The sequence below is a fragment of the Scardinius erythrophthalmus genome (assembly GCF_964197995.2).
Source record: "Scardinius erythrophthalmus genome assembly, chromosome: 1".
In the NCBI taxonomy this organism is placed as follows: Eukaryota; Metazoa; Chordata; class Actinopteri; order Cypriniformes; family Leuciscidae; genus Scardinius; species Scardinius erythrophthalmus.
Genome location: NC_138221.1, coordinates 59378590 through 59400871, shown reverse-complemented (window position 1 = coordinate 59400871; position 22282 = coordinate 59378590). Strand labels below are relative to the sequence as shown.

Below are 22282 nucleotides of genomic sequence, written 5' to 3'. Positions count from 1 at the left end.
CGATGCTGAGGCCATGAGACCCAGCATCCTTTGAAATTTTCTGAGCGGGGTGAAAGCGCCGCGGCGGAAAGACATCGCCGCGCGCTGAATGTTCAGCACGCGCTGTGGCGACAGCCGCGCTGTCATAGACTGTGAGTCCAGAACTATACCCAGAAACGGAATCGTTTGGCTGGGGTTCAGTGAACTCTTCGCCCAAATGACCGTGATACCAAGATTCTCGAGGTGATCGAGTAAAATGGCTCTGTGCTCTATGAGCTGAGATCGTGATTGGGCTAGGATCAACCAGTCGTCCAAATAGTTCAGCACTCGCATGCCTCTGAGTCTGAGAGGAGCGAGCGCTGCGTCCATGCATTTCGTAAATGTACGAGGTGCCAGGGACAAGCCGAAAGGCAGGACTGTATACTGGTATGTCTGACCCTCGAAGGCGAATCTCAAGAATCGCCTGTGATGTGACGCTATCTGTATTTGAAAATACGCGTCCTTCAGATCTATCGACATGAACCAGTCTTCTCGGCGAACATGCGCGAGAATTTTGCTGGTTGCGAGCATTTTGAAACGGCGTTTCACTAATACTCTGTTCAGTCGTCTGAGATCCAGAATGGGTCTGATACCGCCGTCCTTTTTGGGGACTAGAAAGTATCTGCTGTATATCCCCTGTTCGCTTTGAACTCGGGGAAGAAGCTCTATCGCCCCTTTGCTTATCAGTTTTGATATTTCGGCGCGAAGTAGGTGTGCTACATTCAGCGGAACCGAAGTTTCGACGCGCGCTGTGAAGCGCGGAGGGCGTCGACAAAACTGTAGCGAGAAGCCTCTCTTTATAATGCCTAAGACCCAGTCCGAAACCCCTGGAAGCGCTGCCCATGCATCTGCATGGTTGGCTAAGGGCCGGATACAGAGCGCGCTCTGTTCGCCGTGCGACAGAGGTGCTATGGGGCTCACAAACATAGGCGTTATGCCTGCAGCATTTGAGGCGGGGGGCGCGCTTAATACAGCGGGCGGAGCGCTCGCCCTTGACCTTACAACAGTGTTTGGCTGAGTGAGGGGGGGCTGCGCGAGTCCCATGGGACTCATGTGTGCGAGTAGATGTGGGCTGTGAGCGGGCACATTTACTGCTTGGGGCGCGCTGCTTGTGTAAGCAGCGCGCGCGCTCACAGGTCTCGTTTTTACAGAGAGCCTGTGATCTGATAGACATAGTGTTCGTGGGCACTGAGTAGTGGGCACTTTTACTATGTGGGGAGCGCAATCGACCTGAGTCGATTTTATTTGCGCGAGCCCTAAGTGCAGGGCTGTGCTTGTGTGTAGGGATGGGCACTGAGAAGTGGGCATCGACACTACATTTATAGCACCATCGGCCGTGGCCGGGACACCAGAAGTACCGTGAGTAAGTGTGGGCGCGGGAGAGCGGGCACAGTTACTGCAATGAGTGCACTGTCTGTCTGAGCAGAGTGAATGCACACAGGTTTCCTCTTTACAGAAACCAAAAGGCATGCAGAACATAGTGTTTGTGGGCACTAGGCAGTGGGCACGTTCACTATGTTGCGTGCGTGATCGACCCGAGTCGAATATATGAGCGCGGGCCCTGTGGGAAGGGCAGCCTCGGAAAGGATGCCTGGCGAGTCCTCAGAGTCACCGTAGGCAATTGGCTCGGAGCGAGCGCGAGCGCTGCATGAGAAGGCGTCTTGAAAAAGACGCAGCTCTTTTAGGGGTGAGTGTTGCAGCGAACACACACACACACAGAAAACAGAGCAATATAGCAATAAAGGATATAGGCGTCGGAAAGCGCAGCAGGTACGGCTGTAGAAGGCGGCGTTGGCCAGCGGCTTCGAGGGCTCGTCCCGCTGAAGTGCTTGCTTCGAACGACGCTTGCTTCCGTGATCCAGCGATGCGTGCGCTTTGCTGAAGAGATTAAAAATCAAGTGAATCAGCCTTCTCGAGCTCCTTTTATAGAGGTAAGCCACGCCCGTTTCGGCGGGAAGTGGCGAGGAGGGCGCGAAGCGCCCTCATTGGCCTGACGTCATCTCAGGCCTCGCTCGATAGGCTTAAGCAGTTGCCGCAGAGCAGCCAATGAGCGAGCAAGCCGTCTCGCCATAGCTGACTGCTGCTGCCGCAACGCGTTTTACATATATGAAAATTAAAGGATAATTTTTTGCTTCAGTGTTTCGTGAAAAGAGACTTTTCCCGTAGCGTTTTGATAAAACGCAGTACGAGAGAACTCTCGTAAGAGAACCCGCATTTGCTAAATTTTCAGATTGAGAACGCATGGAAGCCAAATCGCCTTGTTTGCATCATATAAAAATTATAAAATAAAATAGAATAAGCTGAAACAAACATGTACCTCTCTTTTTTTTAACGCAGTTTCAGAAATACACTGATGCAATATTTACATGTTGCAACTACTGAATTAGGTTAATTATACATGATGAAATTAAGTGCCAAAATACAACACAATTGTGTTGTATTAGCTCATTTTAATTAAGTAAATGGAACAGCAGTAAAATCATTTTGAGTGAACACCATCTGTTTGATGGTAAATTGAGTCTTAATTGATTTGAACATATTATTGCAACATGATCATATCACTTTTTGATGACTGTGTTGAATTCTCTTGGAGTTTATGCAATGTAATTATGTTTGCATCGCAAACATAAATGTATTAAGTAGATTGTAAGTGTATTATTTTAGTATTCTCAATAAAGCTGCTTTCCTTTTTTAAAGTCAACAGATTTTCATTTAATTGTCCTACATTTTGTCCTACAGTCATTTTTACACTGCTGTAATTTGGCTCCAAATCTCAGGTCAAATGACCCAATAATAATAAAATTAATACATATAAACTCTGAACATTACAAAATAAACCAACAACACAAACTGCTAAAAGTGAAGCAGAAATAAGTTCATCAGCACAGATAAAGCCAACAAGAATCAAAAAACTCCACAGCATAATCTATTCATAACTTCATAGTACATTATGGACTGAAAAACAGTATGATTTTCCAATACTATAAACACAATAAAACCAAGCTTTTTTTCTTCTTCTTTTTTACATTACAATTGTAAAACCTTGACTAAAATTGCCAGTAAAGTACTGAAGTCTTTTACAAGAAATGTCTGAGAGTGCAGTAGATACATGAGAAGTCTTACTGTGAAAATACTGTGAAAGAAATGCAATTATTATACTGAAAAATGTAACAGTGTTGTGATACAAACTCAGGAAATATTTTGAATTTGTTCATGTTTTATATATATATATATATATATATATATATATATATATATATATATATATATATATATATATATATATATATATATCTCACACCACACAACAATCTATATGCAAAAGTTCTACTCAAAGTAGCAAAGAATCATATGTTTATAACACATTCATTAATCCACTTACTGTATTCATTTGATGTTGCACTTTTTATTTTAATCTGTTGAATATTAACTACATGAATTCTAATAATCTTTAGTAAATCATTGAACATTTTTTTTATTTAATGCATAAATTCATTTCAAAATGAGGATGAGTAAAACAATGACCGAACAGCAAGATGATGATGTATCATTTCCTTGTTCTTTCTGTATTCGCCATATCTCACCATCTACTGAAATATATAGGTATACCTCAAACTGAAAAAAAAAAAATAAATAAATAAAGGGAAACATTTCAGTGACAAAATGCTGTAGTTTAACATGGATTCAGCTTGAAAATGGGATAGTAGGGAAGTAGGGATTCACCAAATTGAGTTGGTGTATAGATATTAAATGTGTGAATAATATAGTATCAAAATGTGTTAAAAGGACGAAATATTCAATAAACTTAAATATTAGCTATAAAATATGTATCTAAGAGCATTATTTATGTAGTTAAATGCAGTTCATATCATATAGTGTGACAAAATAATCATATGGTGTGACAAGAATACCCTGTCATACCTTATGACGTTGTGTCACACCATGTGAGGTTTCATGATAGCATGACATTAAGCAATATATATATATATATATATTATAATTTTACAAGTCATTACGTTATCATAGCTAACACAATCCTTTCTGCCAAATGTTTTATGTATCATTTCAAATGTTAAATTTGTTTTAAATTGTGTGTGTATATACACAAATTTAATGATGATATATATAATGATATATATATATATGTCACGTTAAACAGGTTTTATTAGCAAATTCATTGTTTAGAAACAGCTGTCACAACATAAACGATTCTCTACATTTCTACCAGGCGGGAAAGAAGTCGACCGGAAGTTGAAGCCGGCCGCGTGCCACCATCTTGTAGCGGAACTTCACTTGCGTTAGCAATCCCATTGACTCCCATTCATTTTGGCGTCACTTTGACAGTGAATAACTTCACATCTGAGGCGTTTGAAGACTCCATTTGTCCATTATTTATTTCTAAAGAAACACGACAATGTATAAAATGCTCCATTACCTTGTAGCTTATGTTATGGCCCCGTAGAAGCAGTTTTTGTAAAAGTAGGCTAATGATTGCGTCATAACCAAGCGACTCTCTGTCGCACAGTAGAGAGATTACCGTATGGACAGGAGGAGAAGCTCGCGGGCAATCAGGGGGACGTAGAGGCAAAATGACAATATAATTAATCAGAATACCTAGCAAAAGTTGCTCCTGCTCCTAGCTCATGGACAATTCCTACTCACACTCTCCGTCTCTGCAAGGGAATGATTCAGATTTCTCTTGGCACAGCTACTAGAAGACAGACGGGTTGCTCACGTCACATCTACGTGGTCCGTGTAACGCTTTGCAAGGTTTGAGTCTGCGCGTCAGGAAAGGAAGTGCTAAGAAATCGCTAAAAATGGGCTTCACTTGTCTCAATTGAGTTCCAATGGGGTCGCAGTGTCCATTTCTTTTACTGTCTATGATTTCTACAGTACTGCTTTCTTGTAATAGAACTGCAAATCCCATCATGCCTTTTCCAGAGTAGCCAGGCATTCAAATGACTGCTGTCTAGGGTAACGTTAGGCAGCTCACTAGGCTGTGGAACTATGAAGCCCAAAAATGCTGTTTGTTTGTTTGTTTGTTGGTAGGCAGCCTAACGTTACTAGGTAGAGTTTGAGTCCAGAAATGCTGTCTAGATAGGGTGCTCACTCACTTGGTTGTGAAACTTTGAAACCCAAACATACTGTTTGTTTGTAGCCATGAGCCTACTATGTAGCTTTTGAGTAAAACAAAGTGTGCTCGATTATGTTGTGAGAATATGAAGCCCAAAAATAATATGCTGGCTCACTATATCACTATATTGTGAGAGTATGAACTTGAGCCCATATGCTGTTTGCTTGCTTGTAGGTAACGTTAGCCAGCCTACTATGTAAAATGTCCTGCATACTATGTGTCTAGGTAGTTTACTTGTGTGATTACAGTGCTCATTGTGCAATGTGTCTAATATTGCATGTCAGTGAATCTGGATATTTAATCGGTATAGATCCATTACCCATTTCTAAGTAGGGCATTCAGAGAGAGTCGTATCTTCATGTTTGAGTCCAGATTGGTATTTTCAGAGGTTTTTGTTGAATGTTATTAACTGACCCACATTAGCAGATCTGTTCTTGTGGTCTGGAGTTGTGCCAAGTACACCATTATAGTGATTTTATGAAAACCCTTTGCTTCTGACCCACAGCATGTGACCATGGAGGACTCATACCTGTGTGGATACCTCAAGATCAAAGGTCTGACAGAGGTGAGTGGTCAAGCTGACCGCGTTTCGACTTCTGTAATCACACTGTGACCTGCAGCATGTCTCTTTAGTAACTGTTGTTTATGGCAGGGCATGACGCAAACATAAGCACTCTTATTGTTTGTCTGAATGGAGATTCTGCTTTTGTGGTCTTGTTTTCTGGTTGCAATACTGGAGCACAATAGATTTGGACTCTGACACTGACTGACTGACACACACTGAAAGTTAGTCTTTGATATTTTTTCAAGATAAAGAAGCTTAAGTGTACTTTATGAAGCCTAATGCACTCATTTATTGATATGCATCTCAGTTGCTGTGTGTCAAAGGAAATATGTCACTGTCCAGTATTTATCTTGATATTTGTGTCACTTTCCTGAAGTTTATTAAAAGCGTGATTAAAAAAAGAATATATATTTTTTATTTCCAATCAGTCTTCAAACAAGTAGATTCAAAATTTTAATGCAAGAACAAGAATGATCATTTTCACTCATAGGCACCAATATAACAGTACAGAGTAGGGCTGAACGATATTCTGTTTTAACATCGACATCGCGATGTGCGCATAAGCGATTGTCACATCGCCGGAACATGCGATGTGAAGGGTAGTAGCACCCATGGTGTATATACTGTCTATGGTATTAAGAGAACGGTAGAACACAGTAAACAAGAGTTTGTTGTATGGCTTGTTGCTGGGGTGACATGCACGTTCCGCGTGCCTGCACAGCGATTGGTTCGATGTGCCGCTGCTCACCGCTCACAGCCAACATTTACTAGCAATCCTATAGCTAAAAATGGGCGACCAAGAGGATCCACCACAAAAAAAAAGATGATTTCGTACCAAAAAGAAAGTCAAAATCAGCTATTTGGGACTATTTCGGCTACAAAAAGGAGGATGTTGACCAAAAAGAGGTACTTTGCCTGGAGTGTTATAAAATTGTGGATGGTTGTCTTTTTTAAAAAGTCTTTTGTCTTTTATGTTTCATGTTCGCATTTATGAGGAAAAAAAATGTTACGTGACAGTTCTCCATTACAGACGCGACAGCTCTGAAAGCGGCACTAAAAGACTGCTTTAAAACTTTCACAGAGACCTCAAACAGAAAGCACAAAGCCTTTCTTTAAAGCGAATTTCGTTTTGTATTAATTGTATTTTAGGCTAATTTTAATCAGTGTTTTATTATCCAATTTGCTGGATTTAATAAATAAAAAGTAAATATAGCAGACAATAGATAATCACGACACGGAGGCGCCAGCACCTGAACTGGAGCTTAAGCTATCATCCATGAACCGAACTCAGCGTATAAGGTAGCCTACTCGCCTCACACACCTAAAAAAAAATAGAAATATATCTAATATCTACAGAAATCTCTACTTTTAAACAGAACCATTCAAAACAAAATAAAATGTGCATTTCTCTCCGGCGCATTCACTACTGCGAAGATTGCGAGTCAGTATCGTCAACTTCATCTTTGCAGCCGACACAGAAAACACTTGTTTATTAATAAACAATTAAAATGTCTCATTGCAATATTTTACATATTCATAATCATAACTTTTGCTGGTTCTTTGTGACAGCTTTTAGGTGCCGTTTACATGAACGCATCACTGCATCAGCGCGAAAACATAGATAGAGAGAGAGAGAGAGAGAGAGAGAGAGAGAGAGAATAAGATTTTTTTTTTACTTATTTTGAGGAATTATAGCCTAATGAACAAACAAACATCTGTTAAGAGCGCCGCCACGTTGGATTGCGTAGAACGTTCACCAAATTCTGACAGAAATATGTTCTAATTTTGGAATAAAATATTAAGTGACCTTTTTGTCACTTGTAATGAAGCTTGCTTATTAGTGAAATTATTAATATCATGGAATGGTAATTATTGACTTTAGCCTGGAGTGATGGCTCGCAATATCGCAATATATATCGTTGGGAAAAAAATATCACAATGGAATTTTTTTCCAATATCGTGCAGCCCTAGTACAGAGTAATAAACATCATTATACTGTTCAAAAGTTTGGGGTCGGTAAGATTGTTTTAATGTTTTTGAAATAAGTCTCATGTTCACTAAAGTTGCATTTATTTGATTAAAACACAGTAAAATAGTAATATTGCAAAATATTATTACAATTTAAATGAACCGTTTTCTTTTTTAATATATTGTAAAATGTAATTTATTCCTCTGATCAAAGTGCATTTTCAGCATCATTACTCCAGTCTTCAGTGTCACATGATCCGTCTTATAGTTATTATAAATAGAAATATTTTGTAACACTATAAATGCCTTTACTGTCACTTTTGAATAATTTAATGCAGCCTTGCTGAATAAAACTATTAATTTCTTCTTCTTTTTTATCGGCCTGAATGGTAATGTATATTTTTATTAAAACATTCCAATATATGAAAAATACTACATGCTTCAGCAAACATTTTTGGGTTAGTATGCGAGTGAATAATTGAATCAGTTTGAATCAGTTATTTTAAATGGACACTTTGAACTGATTCATGGAAATTAATTGGACTTGCCAACTTTAATGACATAAGTTTAAATAACAGACGCTGTTAAAACATCCCGTGACAAGGAAGTATATCACAGTCTAATCAATGACACACTCTTTTTGGACAAATAAAAAGTGCATTGATATCATTGTGATATTCACGATTTTATATTTCCAGAAACATTTGTGTGAATATATCATTGTGTCACTCATCCTGCTCTATTGCTCTCTCTAGGAACATCCCACTCTCACTACATTCTTTGCTGGGGAGATCATAAGCAAGCAATGGCCATTTTTAACCAAGAAATGGGATGCGGTCGGATGAGGATGTCAACCGAAAACACTGGGTAATAAATATAGATTTATTGTGTTTATAATGCATAATAATTATGCGTCATGACTCAAGTAGAAACTGATCTGCTAAACATGTTTTTCTTTTTTCTCAGGGGAAGTTTCAAGCATTTTATCTGAATTTTCATTGTGCAGACAAAACTAGATAAAAAATGAATGCAGACAAAACTAGAAAAGCAATTCAGACGTTTTATGCTTTTCAACGTCAGCTGTAAATATGCCAAGAGGAACGGTGAGAACCCATTACTGCTGGAGCACAACACTAACGACAGCACATTCCCAGTCAGTCTGCTCTGAAAGAGTCTGTGCGCATGTGTTTATGTGTGTGTTGTGTCCTCGGTCTCATTAATGATGTCACAGATCTCCATGTTGAGTGTCCAGTCTTCATTCTGCAGCGAGCCATCTGTGGCTTTTTCTGTGAGACACAAATCACAGTATTAGTAGTAGTAGTCATAGTAGTATGTAGTGTAATGTAGACTGAGACACTTTATCGCCACTAAAAAGATGTCTGAGTCCCATTTAAATTTCAGGTCCAAGTCAATGCACTGACTTCTTCTTTGTTCAAGTTGCACACTGAATATGGGTTGGAGCTCTTAATTTTGAACTTTGCACCAGATTTATGAATTTAACTTTAAAATGTACAAAATATTCTTACACTCCTCCTTGAACTGCCACCTTATCGTGGTGGAGGGGTTTGAGTACCCGAATGATCCTAGGAGCCAAGTTGTCCGGGGCTATATGCCCCTGGTAGGGTCTCCCAAGGCAAACAGGTCCTAGGTGACGGGTCAGACTAAGAGCGGTTCAGAAGCCCATTATGAGACACAATCTATCAAGGACCAAGACATCGCCCGTCCCATTCAAGAGGACCGTGATCCCGCCTGAAATGAGAGTAAGCTATTCGCAAAACAAACGGGTTCAGGCAGCATGCACGCAAAGTTAAACCGAACTTTTATTTTGACGGGTTGCCGTGAAGACCTTTGAGTTTCTGTGTGTGTATGATATGACGATAGTTTTTCTCAAATGAAACGGTAAAATGACTCAAGAGTGGCTCTGGAGATGAATTTCATCATCGTGACTGGCAGCAGCTAGACTGAAAACAGCGCGCGCATCACTCGTGCTTCAGTGAGTGTGTGTGTGTGTGTGTGTGTGTGTGTGTGTGTGTGTGTGTGTGTGTGTGTGTGTGTGTGTGAGAGGTAAATGACACCGCGCGTCTGCGCCATTCATTCACACAGAGACAAAGAACATGCAATGTTAATATTTAAATAGTATTTCTGCAGTTTAATATACACAGACACTCGTGGTATATATCGGCTACAGTGCTCATAGTAAAGTTAGTCTGGAGCCCCTGCGCTTAGATAAACATGGAAGCGACTTAACGCAGCTGCCTATTACTGGGTACCGAATATACCCGGTACTACAGAAATGCTGGTAACGTCACATTTTCAGTACCGAAGTACTTCAGTACCACATTTTCAGTATTCACGACTCTCGTTGAATTTTACCATAATTACCATAGCACGTGAAGGCACCATTAGAGAAAATCCCGAGCTACGACATTATGGTGCGTTCAACTCGTAAATATGATCTATACGAGATGACTTGAACGCAACATTAATAGGCTACGCAGCTAAAACGCTGGTGTGGACGGAGATCGTATTCGTTTTAATTCTCCGTTTCTAAACTAAAACGCAGTAGTGTGGACAGGGCCTTAAATGTGCAAAAACATGAATTTATGGACATGTTTGCTTTTCGAAATCTAGTTTAGAAATACTAGCAGAGGCATTTTTGTACACGTGGAATATTTCTTCTAAATTGCCAAAATTTCGTTTTCCATTTCATGAAAATGAATAAATAATCGAAGAAAATCACTTTATATATTTCTATATTAAGGTTATATTTCTGAGTATTATTACTAAAATGTATTTTAATTTCTTTAGAGCGCCTCAAAGCTCCTGAAAACTGTCATGGCGGTGGTCTGTGGTTGCTGGGCAACAGTGTTTGCGTCCAGCATATACGAGTACTTCGGTGATATATTTACAGGTAAGTCTGTTGTCAAATGAACGAGCTTTAACATTTTAAATAGGTGACTGATACCGTGTTTTGACTGATTTTAAGGTCACAGGTCTGCAAAATAAGATAAGCAATTGCACTAGATAATATTATATTAGATAATATTGCACTGCTAATCACCGTTACTGCAGGTAATAAACGGGTCCAGTCATCAGAAGCGTTGGAAAATGAGCAGGGAACAGGATGAACCCAAAGTAATCGATGAGGAGATGCTACAACAAGCAATTGTTGAACAGGGACCTCAAGGACAAGCTGGAAAAATAGCCAAGAAAGAGGGCATCCAGTACGAGGAGGTGCTTCAGCTGCGGCTGGACTTCAGAAGTAAGAACCATAACTTAATTAAATTCTTTTTAATGTAAAATTAAACATTTTTGATTGAATTTTATTTTATTCAGGGTGAATCTCATATTACCATATGAGACATATTTCACCCCATATTTCAACCCCAAAATCAAGAGAAAAATAAGAATATATTTTTTTGAATTCTTGAAAAAGTGAAACCCACTTTATTTTAATTATTTAGACATTATTTTCATGACAAGTAAAATACATCCCCCCTCTCACACAGATGTTTTTTAATCAGTGTTAAAGGGATAGTTCCTCACAAAAAATGTAAATTCTTTCATCATTTACTCGTTGTTTCAAACCCGTAAGAGTTTTGTTCATGTTCGAAACACAAATGAAGATCTTTTTGATGAAATCTGAGTGATTTCTGTCCCTCCATTGACAGTTTACACAACTAGGCCTACCACTTTGACACTTTAAAAAGTTCATAAAGAGATTGTAAAACTAATCCATATGAATTGAGCGGTTTAGTCCAAATTTTATAAAAGACACGATTGCATTATATGATGGACAGATTTAATTTAGGCTTTCATTCACATATAAACATTTATTAACTCGCACATCAGTTGTGGTAAACTGAAGCTCAAGCTTGTTCGCTTGACGTGCAAAAACCACTGAGGTTCATTCTCCTGTTACGCACATGTTTGAGCTTCTTCTAGCACCAAGCAGGTTCGGTTGAGCTTCTGTTCACTGATCAATGTTTATAATATGTGAATAAAAGCCTAAATTCATTCTGTTCATCATATAAAGGGATTGAATCTCTTCAGAAAATTTGGACAAAACCACTCAATTCATATGGATTAGTTGCACGATCCCTTTATGAACTTTTTGAAACATTAACATTAAAGTGATAGTTGCGTAGCTGTCAATGTAGGGACAGAAAGTTATCAGATTTCATCAAAAAGGTCTTCATTTGTGTTTCGAACATGAACGGTTTGGAACGACATGAAGGTGAGTAATTAATGACAGGATTTTTATTTTATTTAATTAATTTTCATTATCATGATTGGTATAATTTCAATAACAGTTCATTGTATACAAAATAGCATATATTTATTTATTTTTTTGACAAATATAATTAATATAATATTGTGTTTTTTGTAGACATCCTAAAGATGTTCCACCTGTGGCATTTCACCTCTCTAACAAAACTCCAGCTGGATAATAATGTTATTGAGAGGATTGAAGGGTTAGAAAACCTCACTAATCTGATCTGGCTGGGTGAGTACAGACTGTCCGACTGATATCAAAATCATATCCAGAGTATCTCCAAATACTAAGCCATAATTCTTATATTCCTCAGATCTGTCATTCAATAATATTGAAGTGATTGAAGGACTGGACTCTCTTGTGAAACTTCAGGACTTGAGTTTGTTCAACAACCGCATTTCTGTCATTGAAAACCTGGATACGCTGCAGAACCTGCACATCCTCTCTATTGGAAACAATGCCATTGCTCAACTGGATAATGTAAGCCAACTATATTTTAGAGGATACAATTTTAGAAAATGTGAAATCCCAGAAGGATGAAAATGAGTCTGACTCCAAAATATGCAGCCATCCACTAATTCATTTCCAATATGAGTGTCACTCAAACCTAAAGCTGAAGGAAATCATATCTGACCCTGCAGGTGCTGTACCTCAGCCAGTTTAAGAATCTACACACTCTCAACCTTGTGGGAAATCCCATCTGTGATGAAGAGGACTTGAAGATATTTGTGATGCGATTTCTTCCAGACTTGGTCTATCTGGACAACAGACTGCTGGATGAACAAACTAGTGCAGGGCCATATGTAGCAAAATAAAGTGTTTGGAACATTTCATATAGATTTTTGCAAATGATGTTTTTTGACTTCTACAGACCCTATAGTTTGCAAAACTACCTGTTTCCGATTTTTTCCCGGGCTGCACAGGCCCAAAATCCAAGATGGCGGATATATCACCAAAAATTGCAAATAATCGCCTTTTTAAACATTTCAAATGGATATATGTTAGGTATATCATTATATACATACATTTTCTAATTAACTGATTGACTTGGGTAATAAATATGACCATGGGTAACATGAATTATCATGATTATCAACCAATGATGGGTGTAACCATGCACCATTATGCTATTTATTGGCATACCCGGAAAAACGCATTGACTGATTAAAAGTTTCCTTCATATAACCTAATAATAATTTTAATGAAAATAATGTTCTGCGCTCACCACAATAATTCTGTTAACAATCAGATGACATGGAAAATTATTGGGGAGAATGGATTACATGAAGCCAATGGGAAAGATGGGAAAGATAGCCAGCCTTTGTTACTAGGAAACGATAAACAGAATAAAACTTTTGAGCTTTTGCAGGAAGAGGGAAATTATTTTTCCAGCCTGGGCAACTGGTGTTTTTTTACTTGCTAGGACCCCACTAAATACAAAACAACCTGTTTCCAATTTTTTTCTTCATTTTTAGTGCCAAAATTCAAGATGGCAGACAATATGCAGAAAAATCACAAAAAATAAAATATATAATCTTTTCACTTCTATAAAGTCTTTAAAATGGTAAACTTTTTGATGAATGTATTCCTAATTAGGCAGACAAGTGAGACAAACTATTTTCAAAATATTTATTGGATCATTTGCCAAAATATTGGGTAAAAAAAATAGAAAAATTGGAAAAACTGAAGAAAAAAAAATCTGCATTTTGTTTCATTATTGAAGAGTTCAACAAAACAGTCAGCCATTGTCACTCAAGTATTTATCCTCATCACTCTCACTGTCACTGTCACTGTCAGACTTTTCAATATTGGTGCATGTCTCCTCAGAGCCCTCACACCTGCAAAGTTGCGTGCATGGTAAGTTGTTGCTCTTGCAAGAACACCTTCTATTGCATTGGCTGGCAAGACAAGAGCACTTCACAAGCTCCACAACAGCCTCTGGTGCTGGTGGAAGTTTTGACAGGACAGGAGCCCATTGCCCATCATCAATTTGCCTCCATCCAGTGATAGTGTGTCAAGAATCTTTGGAGCAGGAGCTGTATCTTGTGCCCAAACATTTGCTTGCCAGTGTGCTCTCAGAATGTGCTCTGTAACTGCTCCTGAAGTGGGACATAGTTTTTCCACTCCCTGGTCGGGTTTTAGAGTTTTAAACATGTTCCACCGAAGGGCTTTAGCTGTTTCATAACCAGGTTTGAAGAGCTGACACATGAATTTCTCACATCCAGCTAACACGTCTGGAGATAGATGAGGACCTACACCAAGCCTACAAAGTGCATTAATGACATCATCATCTGTCTCCATGAATGACTTGAGACAAGAAACCTTTCCTTTCCCACGGATATGGCCTGTGGTATCGCAACCTGTGAGTGCATGGAACCCTGGTAATGTGCTGCGTACATGATCAGTAGAGTGTCCGCCTGTTCTTCATGCTCACCATGTTAACTTTTGAGGCCATAACACCTTTGTGTGTGTGAACTGTAATTGACAGTTTACATAGTTCAACAGCTTTATGAGTAAGGTAGAGAACGAGGTTGGCTTTTTTCTGCCATGCTTTTTTCTGCATGAGGAGCTCACAAGAAGAGGCGGACACTCTACTGATCATGTACGCAGTAGCAGTAAGTCGTTTTGGCAAAACCCCACATATCTACACATGTGACACAGATGTCTTGGTGCTTGCCCTACGCAGGATACCAGACCTCAACAAAGACAGTCTCATTAATATGGGCACTGGAGATCGTCGACGAAAGATACGACTCCAACCTATTTACGTGGCTCTTGGCCCAGAGCGTGCAGCACATTACCAGGGTTCCATGCACTCACAGGTTGCGATACCACAGGCCATATCCGTGGGAAAGGAAAGGTTTATTGTTTCAAGTCATTCATGGAGACAGATGATGATGTCATTAATGCACTTTGTAGGCTTGGTGTAGGTCCTCATCTATCTCCAGACGTGTTAGCTGGATGTGAGAAATTCATGTGTCAGCTCTTCAAACCTGGTTATGAAACAGCCTGTGAAGTGCTCTTGTCTTGCCAGTCAATGCAGTAGAAGGTGTTCTTGCAAGAGCAACAACTTACCATGCACGCAACTTTGCAGGTGTGAGGGCTCTGAGGTATGGCAAGCCGTTTTAACTTTTATTAATTTCCAGGATATGAATCCTTGATATCCAGGGCTGGACTGGTAATCTGGCATACCGGGCAAATGCCCGGTGGGCCGACGTGCTTTTTGGGCCGATAAATCTCATACTTTTTTTTTTCTTTTAACGGCCCATAAAACTTGTACTGTACATCGGCGGCCCATTCGTTTTGTTTTGTTTAATTGATGGTGCTGGGTTAGTGCCGGTGTAATGCATTGGTCAAAAAAAAGTAAGCGTTAGTTTTTTTTTCCACTGACAGACCGGCCCATGAAACCCGTAGATCAGCGGCCCATTGGTTGTTTTCTTGATTGATTTCTTGACACTGGGCTGGCCCAATCACACCTCCCCCTTTGGGCTTTGAGTGAGCGTGCAGTGTCAAGTGTGTATCTGTCAAAATAGTCTGAGAGATGGAGAAGAAACGCAAGGAATGTACAGAGAAATAGCGTGAAAAATAGATACAGGCCCTTCAAGCAGACGCTGTAAAATGTATCAAAATATATATGTTTTCTGCAGCAGCAGGACCTTCATCAGCTCCAGTGGCTGATGAGGAGGATCAGGAGAGAGATGAGAAAGTGTAGAGTCCGCGGTAAGCAGAACTACTTTCAAAACACTTTGGCTATGAGTGTAGGAACCCATTACCCAGCTACACATTATTTCCACATCTGCATTGTTGACGATTACAGAAATTTACTAGAACTTTAATGAGACGCGTTTTTATCCATGTTTTCCGCCAAAATAAAAGCTTGATGCAGTTTCCGTCAAAATAAAAGATCATGTGCTTATCTCTTTCAAGTTTAGAAATGAGTACAAAACTAATTATGAAAGTTTCCTTTATTTTTCAGTGCATTTGTTTTGCAATATATGGCTATTAGGCTACTGTCATGAGATTAATATTATAACTATTATTATGTAGTAGTGTAATGTAGACAGACACTGTTACTAAAAGAGGTATGATTTTTTCTTTGTTTAATTTGCACACTTAATATGGGTGGAGCCTTTTAATTTTGAACTCTCAAACTGCACCAGATTAATGAATTTAACATTAAAATGCACAAATTTTTCTTAGGGGGGGCATGCCCCCAAACCCCCCTAGAGGGACAGAGGTCCACCCACCACAGTTTTACCAAGATCCTGTGGGTCATATGTAGTGGGCCAGTCTGGGCCAAAATGCCAGGGCCGATTTTCTGTCCCAGTCCAGCCCTGTTGAAATCAACAATTTAATTTTCACTAGTTAAAATTATAATTCTTGATATCAGGAATAATGTTTCTTCTAGTAACAATGCTAATTCTTGATATCAGCATTTACATTTTCATTAGTGAAAATGATAGTTATTGATATCAGGAATTAGATTTCTACTAGTAACAATGGCAATTTTTGATATCAGGAATTACATTTTCACTAGTTAAAATGATAATTCTTGATATCAACCATTGAATTTCAACTAGTAAAAACTATAATTCTTGATATCTGTAATTGTATTTTCACTAGTGGAATGTCACCATAGGCTGCCATTCAAAATCAATTGTTGATATCAAGAATAGACATTTCAACTAGTGACAATTGAATTATTGATATCAGTAATTGCCATTTTTACGAGTAACAATGTAATTATTGATATCAAAAATTATATTTCTACTAGTAAGAAATCTATTTGAATGGCAGCCCATGGTGACATTTCACTAGTGAAAATATAATTACAGATAAACAATTAAATTGTTGATATCAAGAATCCAATTGTTGATATCAACAATTCATATCCTACATGTGTTTTAAATGTTAAAAGAGCGACAAAACTATTACAGATATCAAAAATGTATTTATTACTAGTTAAAATTCTGAATACACATTTCTATGGCAAGCCATTTTAACATTTAAAAGCTAGACTGGATATGTGTTGCAGATATCTTTAATTCAGTTTTGCCTAGTCAAAAAGAACATTTCAGATATCCGCAACTACATTCTTCCTATCCATAATTGTCATTTCAGATATCCACAAAGACATTCTTCCTAGGACAAATGACATCACTTTTGCCATTCATTTGAATGGGGTTTATCATTACAGATATCTACAATTCAGTTGCAGATATCCACTATGTGAATTACGGATATCTGTAACTGAATTGTAGATATCTGTAATTCTAGTTTGAGATATCTTCAATTAGATTCTGACTAGTCATAACTCCAGTTCAAGATATCTTTAATTCACCTCAATTCAAGATATCTACATGTTCCTTTTCAGATATCTTAAATTAAGTTTTGACTAGGCGAAATTACGTTGTAGATATCTGTAACTAGAGTTATGTCTAGTCAAAATGGTGTTGTAGATATCTCAAACTGGAGTTAGGGATAGTCATAATTTAATTGTAGATATCTATTATCAAGTTAAAGATATCTTGAAATTAATTTTGATTAGAGATATCTGAAATTTGAGATATCTGTAACTTTTATTCTGCCTAGTCAAAATGTAATTACAGATATCTTGAATTAGAGTTTTGACTAGGCCAAATGACGTTGCAGATATCTGTATGCATGCGTCACACTTTAGGCGGGAGCAGAGCGTGTTGTTCAAATCATCAAATCACATAGCACCTGTTAACTGTTAACTTTAATTAGCACTGATTAGCACCATGTCAGAGCAACCAGAGTTTTTAATCATCTTTTTTCATGCTGTTAGATACTGTTTCAAACTGAAAAAATAAAATTAAAAATAAGAACTAATCTGAACTAAGAACTTTGTTTCTCATCTAAGGAAGTTAATGTTATTGTACTTTCATGAATAGCATGCATGTAAGCATCTTTATTAAAGTGAATTAGTGTGAATCTTTTTCATGCATAAATCTTACGGCAACAACAACCTTTTAAGCATGAACATAAACATAGCATTGTAAAAATTATTTTATTTTTTTTGTATATAAAAAACATTTTCTGGTGTTTTTTTCGATTACAGCCTGATTCTTTCTTCTTCCATTCATAGAAATAAAGAAATTAACCCACTTTTTCTTTGATTATGGTGGGGAGGGGAAATGGATATGTAAAATAGAGCAACGTCATGCACAATAATTTGCACTAGTCATAATGACGTTTGAGATATCTTTAACTTTCATTCTGCCTAGTCAAAACTGAATTACAGATATCTGCAATTGTCATTTAAGATGTGTGACGAGTTGAATGTCATTTTCAATGAGGTCATTGCAGATATCTGTAATTCAGTTTTGCCTAGTCAAAACTGAATTAAAGATATCTCTATCTGTCGTTTCGACTAGTCACTATTACGTTACAGATATCTTGAATGACAATTCCAACTATCCAAAATGTAATTACGACTAGTCAGAAAGACATTGTTGATATCTACACTGTTAATTCCGGATAGTCAAAATTTGCTTTTAAATGTTAAAATGGCTTGCCATACATTTCAGCTTTGTATTTCTTACTAGTAGAAATATAATTTTTGATATCATTAATTACATTGTTACTAGTAAAAATGCAAATTCCTGATATTAAGAATTACATGGTTACTGGTAAAAATGTCTATTCTTGATATCAACAATTAAAATTGCTACTAGTAAATTTTTTCATTTTTGATATCTGAAAATGTATTTCTGATATCAATATAATTTCAGATATCTAAAATGTCTTTCTTACTAGTAACAATCACATTCATGATATCAGAAAAACTAGTGAAAATGGAATTCTTGATACCCAAAATGAACATTGTTACTAGTAGCAATTCAAATGTTGATATCAAGAATAGACATTTCAACTAGTGACAACTGAACTCTTGATATCAAAAATAAAGGTTTTTAGTAGTAAGAATTGTATTTCTGATATGTGAAACTGGAATTTCAACAAGTAAGAAATCAATTCTTGATATCAGCAATTGATTTTGAATGGCAGCCTATGGTGACATTTCACTAGTGAAAATACAATTACAGATATCAAGAATTATAGTTTTTACTAGTTGAAATTCAATTGTTGATATCAAGAATTATCATTTTAACTAGTGAAAATGTAAATGCTGATATCAAGAATTAGCATTGTTACTAGTGGAAATGTAATACCTGATATCAAAAATTGCCATTGTTACTAGTAGAAATCTAATTTCTGATATCAATAACTATCGTTTTAACTAGTGAAAATTGAATTGTTGATATCAAGAATTCATATCCTGGAATTGAATAAAAGTTCAAACGGCTGAGGAGACATGCACCAATATTGAAGTCAGACAGCGACCGTGAGAGTGATGAGGATAAATACTTGAGTGACAATGACTGACTGTTTTGTTGAACAAAATGCAGAATTTTTTTTTTTCAATTTTTTTTTTTTTTTTTTTGCCCAATTTTTTGGCAAATGATCCAATAAATATGTTGAAAATAGTCTGTGTCTCACTTGTCTGCCTTATTAGGAATACATTCATCAAAAAGTTAACCATTTTAAAGCCTTCATAGAAGTGAAAAGATTATATATTTTATTTTCTGTGATTTTTCTGCATATATTGTCTGCCATCTTGAATTTTGGCACTAAAAATGAAGAAAAAAATTGGAAACAGGTTGTTTTGTATTCAGTGGGGTCCTAGCAAGTAAGAAAAACACCAGTTGCAAAAATCTATATGAACCGTTCCTAAAATAACACAATTCCCCACACTATCTGTAGGCTATCTGCTAAATTGAAATTGTGTGTGGAAAACCTTTAAATTAGGGCTGTCAATCGATTAAAATTTTTAATCGCGATTAATCGCATGATTGTCATGAGTTAACTCGCGATTAATCGCATTTAATCGCACATTTTTTATTTGTTCTAAATATACCTTAAATTAATACTTTTCAAGTTTGTAATACTCTAATCAACGTGGGCATTGATAAATATAGATGCTTTATGCAAATGTATGTTTATTATTGAAACCATAGTCAATATAGCATGCAGACGAGACATGTTTCAAAGGTCATAGATGTTTTTCAAAGAACTTGTTCATGTCTATTAGACACATGTAGAAAGTTACTTCTCTTTCTTTGCACTGAGCAATTTACTAACACAAAAATGTTTATATTTTTGCATGACAGGGCAGCTCTTCTGAAAATGTTAAATGTACATTTAGCATTTATTATTACATTGTAGTTTTTCTCTCTCTGTGCCCATTTTGATGAAGCTAAATTCTCAATACATTCTCAATAAAACGTATATTTTACTGTTTCTGTTGTCAAACAACGGAATGAATTTGAAATGGTGACTGAAACGCGACCAAATAAACATAACCAGCTCTCCCTTCCAAGACGTTAATCTGCACAAAAATTCTGATAATCGAACCGTCGTCTTGTGAAATCAAATACACATAAACTAAAGACAATATCCGTGCTCTGATTTCGGCTATATTTGTAAAATTAGAGAAGCAACATAATATCTGTGTTTAACTGAATTAAAGCGCTGCTCCTCCGCGTGAGACGCAGAGAGAGAGAGAGAGAGAGAGAGAGAGAGAGAGAGAGAGAGAGAGAGAGAGAGAGAGAGAGAGAGAGAGAGGTGCGCGCGCGTGCTGGGAGAGCAGTACCGGCGGTACCGGTAGATTCTCAGAAACTAAATAAGGTTTGGGCGCTTTGTTGAAGGGAAAAAAATCGCTAAAGGGGTCTGCAATGTGGCTAAGTTGCCAACACTGTCTATCTCCATTTCTCCAACTAGGTTTTGGGTCACGGGTCAAACAGAAAATACGCGCTGCGTTAATTGTCCGTTAAAAAAAATTAGTGCCGTTAATATGATTTTGCGTTAACGCGTTATTAACGCGCTAAATTTGACAGCCCTACTTTAAATACAATCAATAAAACTACAATATATAATTTAATAAGATATAGGGCCTACTGTACATAGGCTATGGACTTTTGGAGATTTTGAGATTAATCCTTAAAAGAATTTGGCCTTTGCCTGCTCATCAGGCTGGCTCCGACACTCTCCATATGGAGTGCTCAGTTTGCAAAACAAAACAAAGAGTTTGCCACTCGTTGTGGTGTGCCAAAACACTTAATTATAAACTTCAATATTTCATTCAAAACAATCTCAAAACGCTTTGTGACATTTTGAAAAGCCGTGGATGCATTACTGCCACTAGAACCATGAACGCAACAGAATACTGGTTCTGATTTTATTGTTTGTCGTTTAAACGTCATATTATATATATATATATATATATATATATATATATATATATATATATATATATAAATATAAAAAAAAATTTAACAGAACTGCTTTTGAAATTACGATTAGAATTATTATAGGCTACAGAAGTAAAGTCATTGTATAATATTTGTTCCTTAGTGTAAAATGGAAATGCATGGTGATTTTATTTTGTAAATAGGCTATAAACAAAAAACTATGTTTTAGAACTAGACAAATCTCTCTGCATCAATAATAGACTATAAAATGCATTAATAGGCTAATATAAAAATATCAGTAGTCCAAGTTCTGTGCTTGTCCCAGTTCTGTGCTTGTAGTTCTTGTGCTTGAAGTTCTGTGCTTGTCCCATCGTACGAACGATCGGACGTTGATAATTAGCTTCCGGTGGCGCTGCTCTGCTTGCGACCCGGGCTCTTGCTCTACTGCATTCGTCTGTTGTTTGTTCTTCTCTTATCCGTTTTTTAGCTTTTTATTTTAAATTTTTTAAGTTGTTGTTCTAACGCCGTTACCCATTCGACAATGTTCGTTCAGCTGTGTCTAGTAGCCGCTGTATTGGGATATCTTGCACGGTGCCAAACACTACATACAGGTGTGACAACATGGACGTCAATCAGCTACACCAGAGACGCATTGCTGGCGCTACGCCATGTTGGGCCACCTCCTTTGAACCTGCCTGTTTGCGTGAGGTTGTCATCTGCGCGCAATAGAAGGCATAGGAGACGAGGCCATCGAGGCGGAATACGGCAGCGTCTTCGACGTCGAGGAAATAGACCACCTCTACCATCGATGCTACTGTGCAATGCCAGATCACTGCATGGTAAAATGGAGGAACTTCGAGCTAACTCCAAAGCATGTTTTGAATATCGCACTTCAAGTTTGATGGTGTTTACGGAAACATGGCTGCACCGCGATGTCCCGGATGCTGCTCTGGAGCTGGAAGGATTTTCACTGGTACGGGCAGACAGGACTTCACAGTCAGGGAAAATCAGAGGCGGCGGTCTGGCTGTGTACGTGAGTAACGCTTGGT

At 37.6% G+C, this 22282-nt stretch overlaps 2 protein-coding genes across 6 annotated transcripts in view; one reads left to right on the top strand and one right to left on the bottom strand.

The window, feature by feature from the left end:
* The first annotated feature begins 4756 nt into the window (after positions 1 to 4756).
* Positions 4757 to 13619, top strand: LOC308699707 (dynein regulatory complex subunit 3-like). 5 transcript variants are annotated; one of them, XM_081380622.1, is made up of 9 exons: positions 4816 to 4992; positions 5658 to 5717; positions 8441 to 8552; positions 8652 to 8788; positions 10494 to 10596; positions 10758 to 10947; positions 12076 to 12192; positions 12275 to 12441; positions 12603 to 13619. In XM_081380622.1, the coding sequence occupies exons 6-9, from the start codon at positions 10794 to 10796 to the stop codon at positions 12774 to 12776; spliced, it is 612 nt and encodes a 203-aa protein (XP_081236748.1). In that variant the 5' UTR covers positions 4816 to 4992; positions 5658 to 5717; positions 8441 to 8552; positions 8652 to 8788; positions 10494 to 10596; positions 10758 to 10793; the 3' UTR covers positions 12777 to 13619. The 5 variants fall into 5 exon arrangements, with proteins under 5 accessions (XP_081236747.1, XP_081236748.1, XP_081236749.1 ...); XM_081380623.1 differs by having other exon boundaries at positions 4958 to 5085; positions 12603 to 13325; XM_081380621.1 differs by having other exon boundaries at positions 4757 to 5717.
* The window catches only part of LOC308699764 (uncharacterized protein), a 32244-nt gene continuing 17144 nt past the window's right edge, over positions 7183 to 22282 (bottom strand). The window contains exon 4 of the mRNA XM_081380728.1: positions 7183 to 8971. Coding sequence (XP_081236854.1) covers positions 8874 to 8971 — 98 coding nt within the window. The 3' untranslated portion in view covers positions 7183 to 8873. The remainder of the gene's footprint in view (positions 8972 to 22282) is intronic.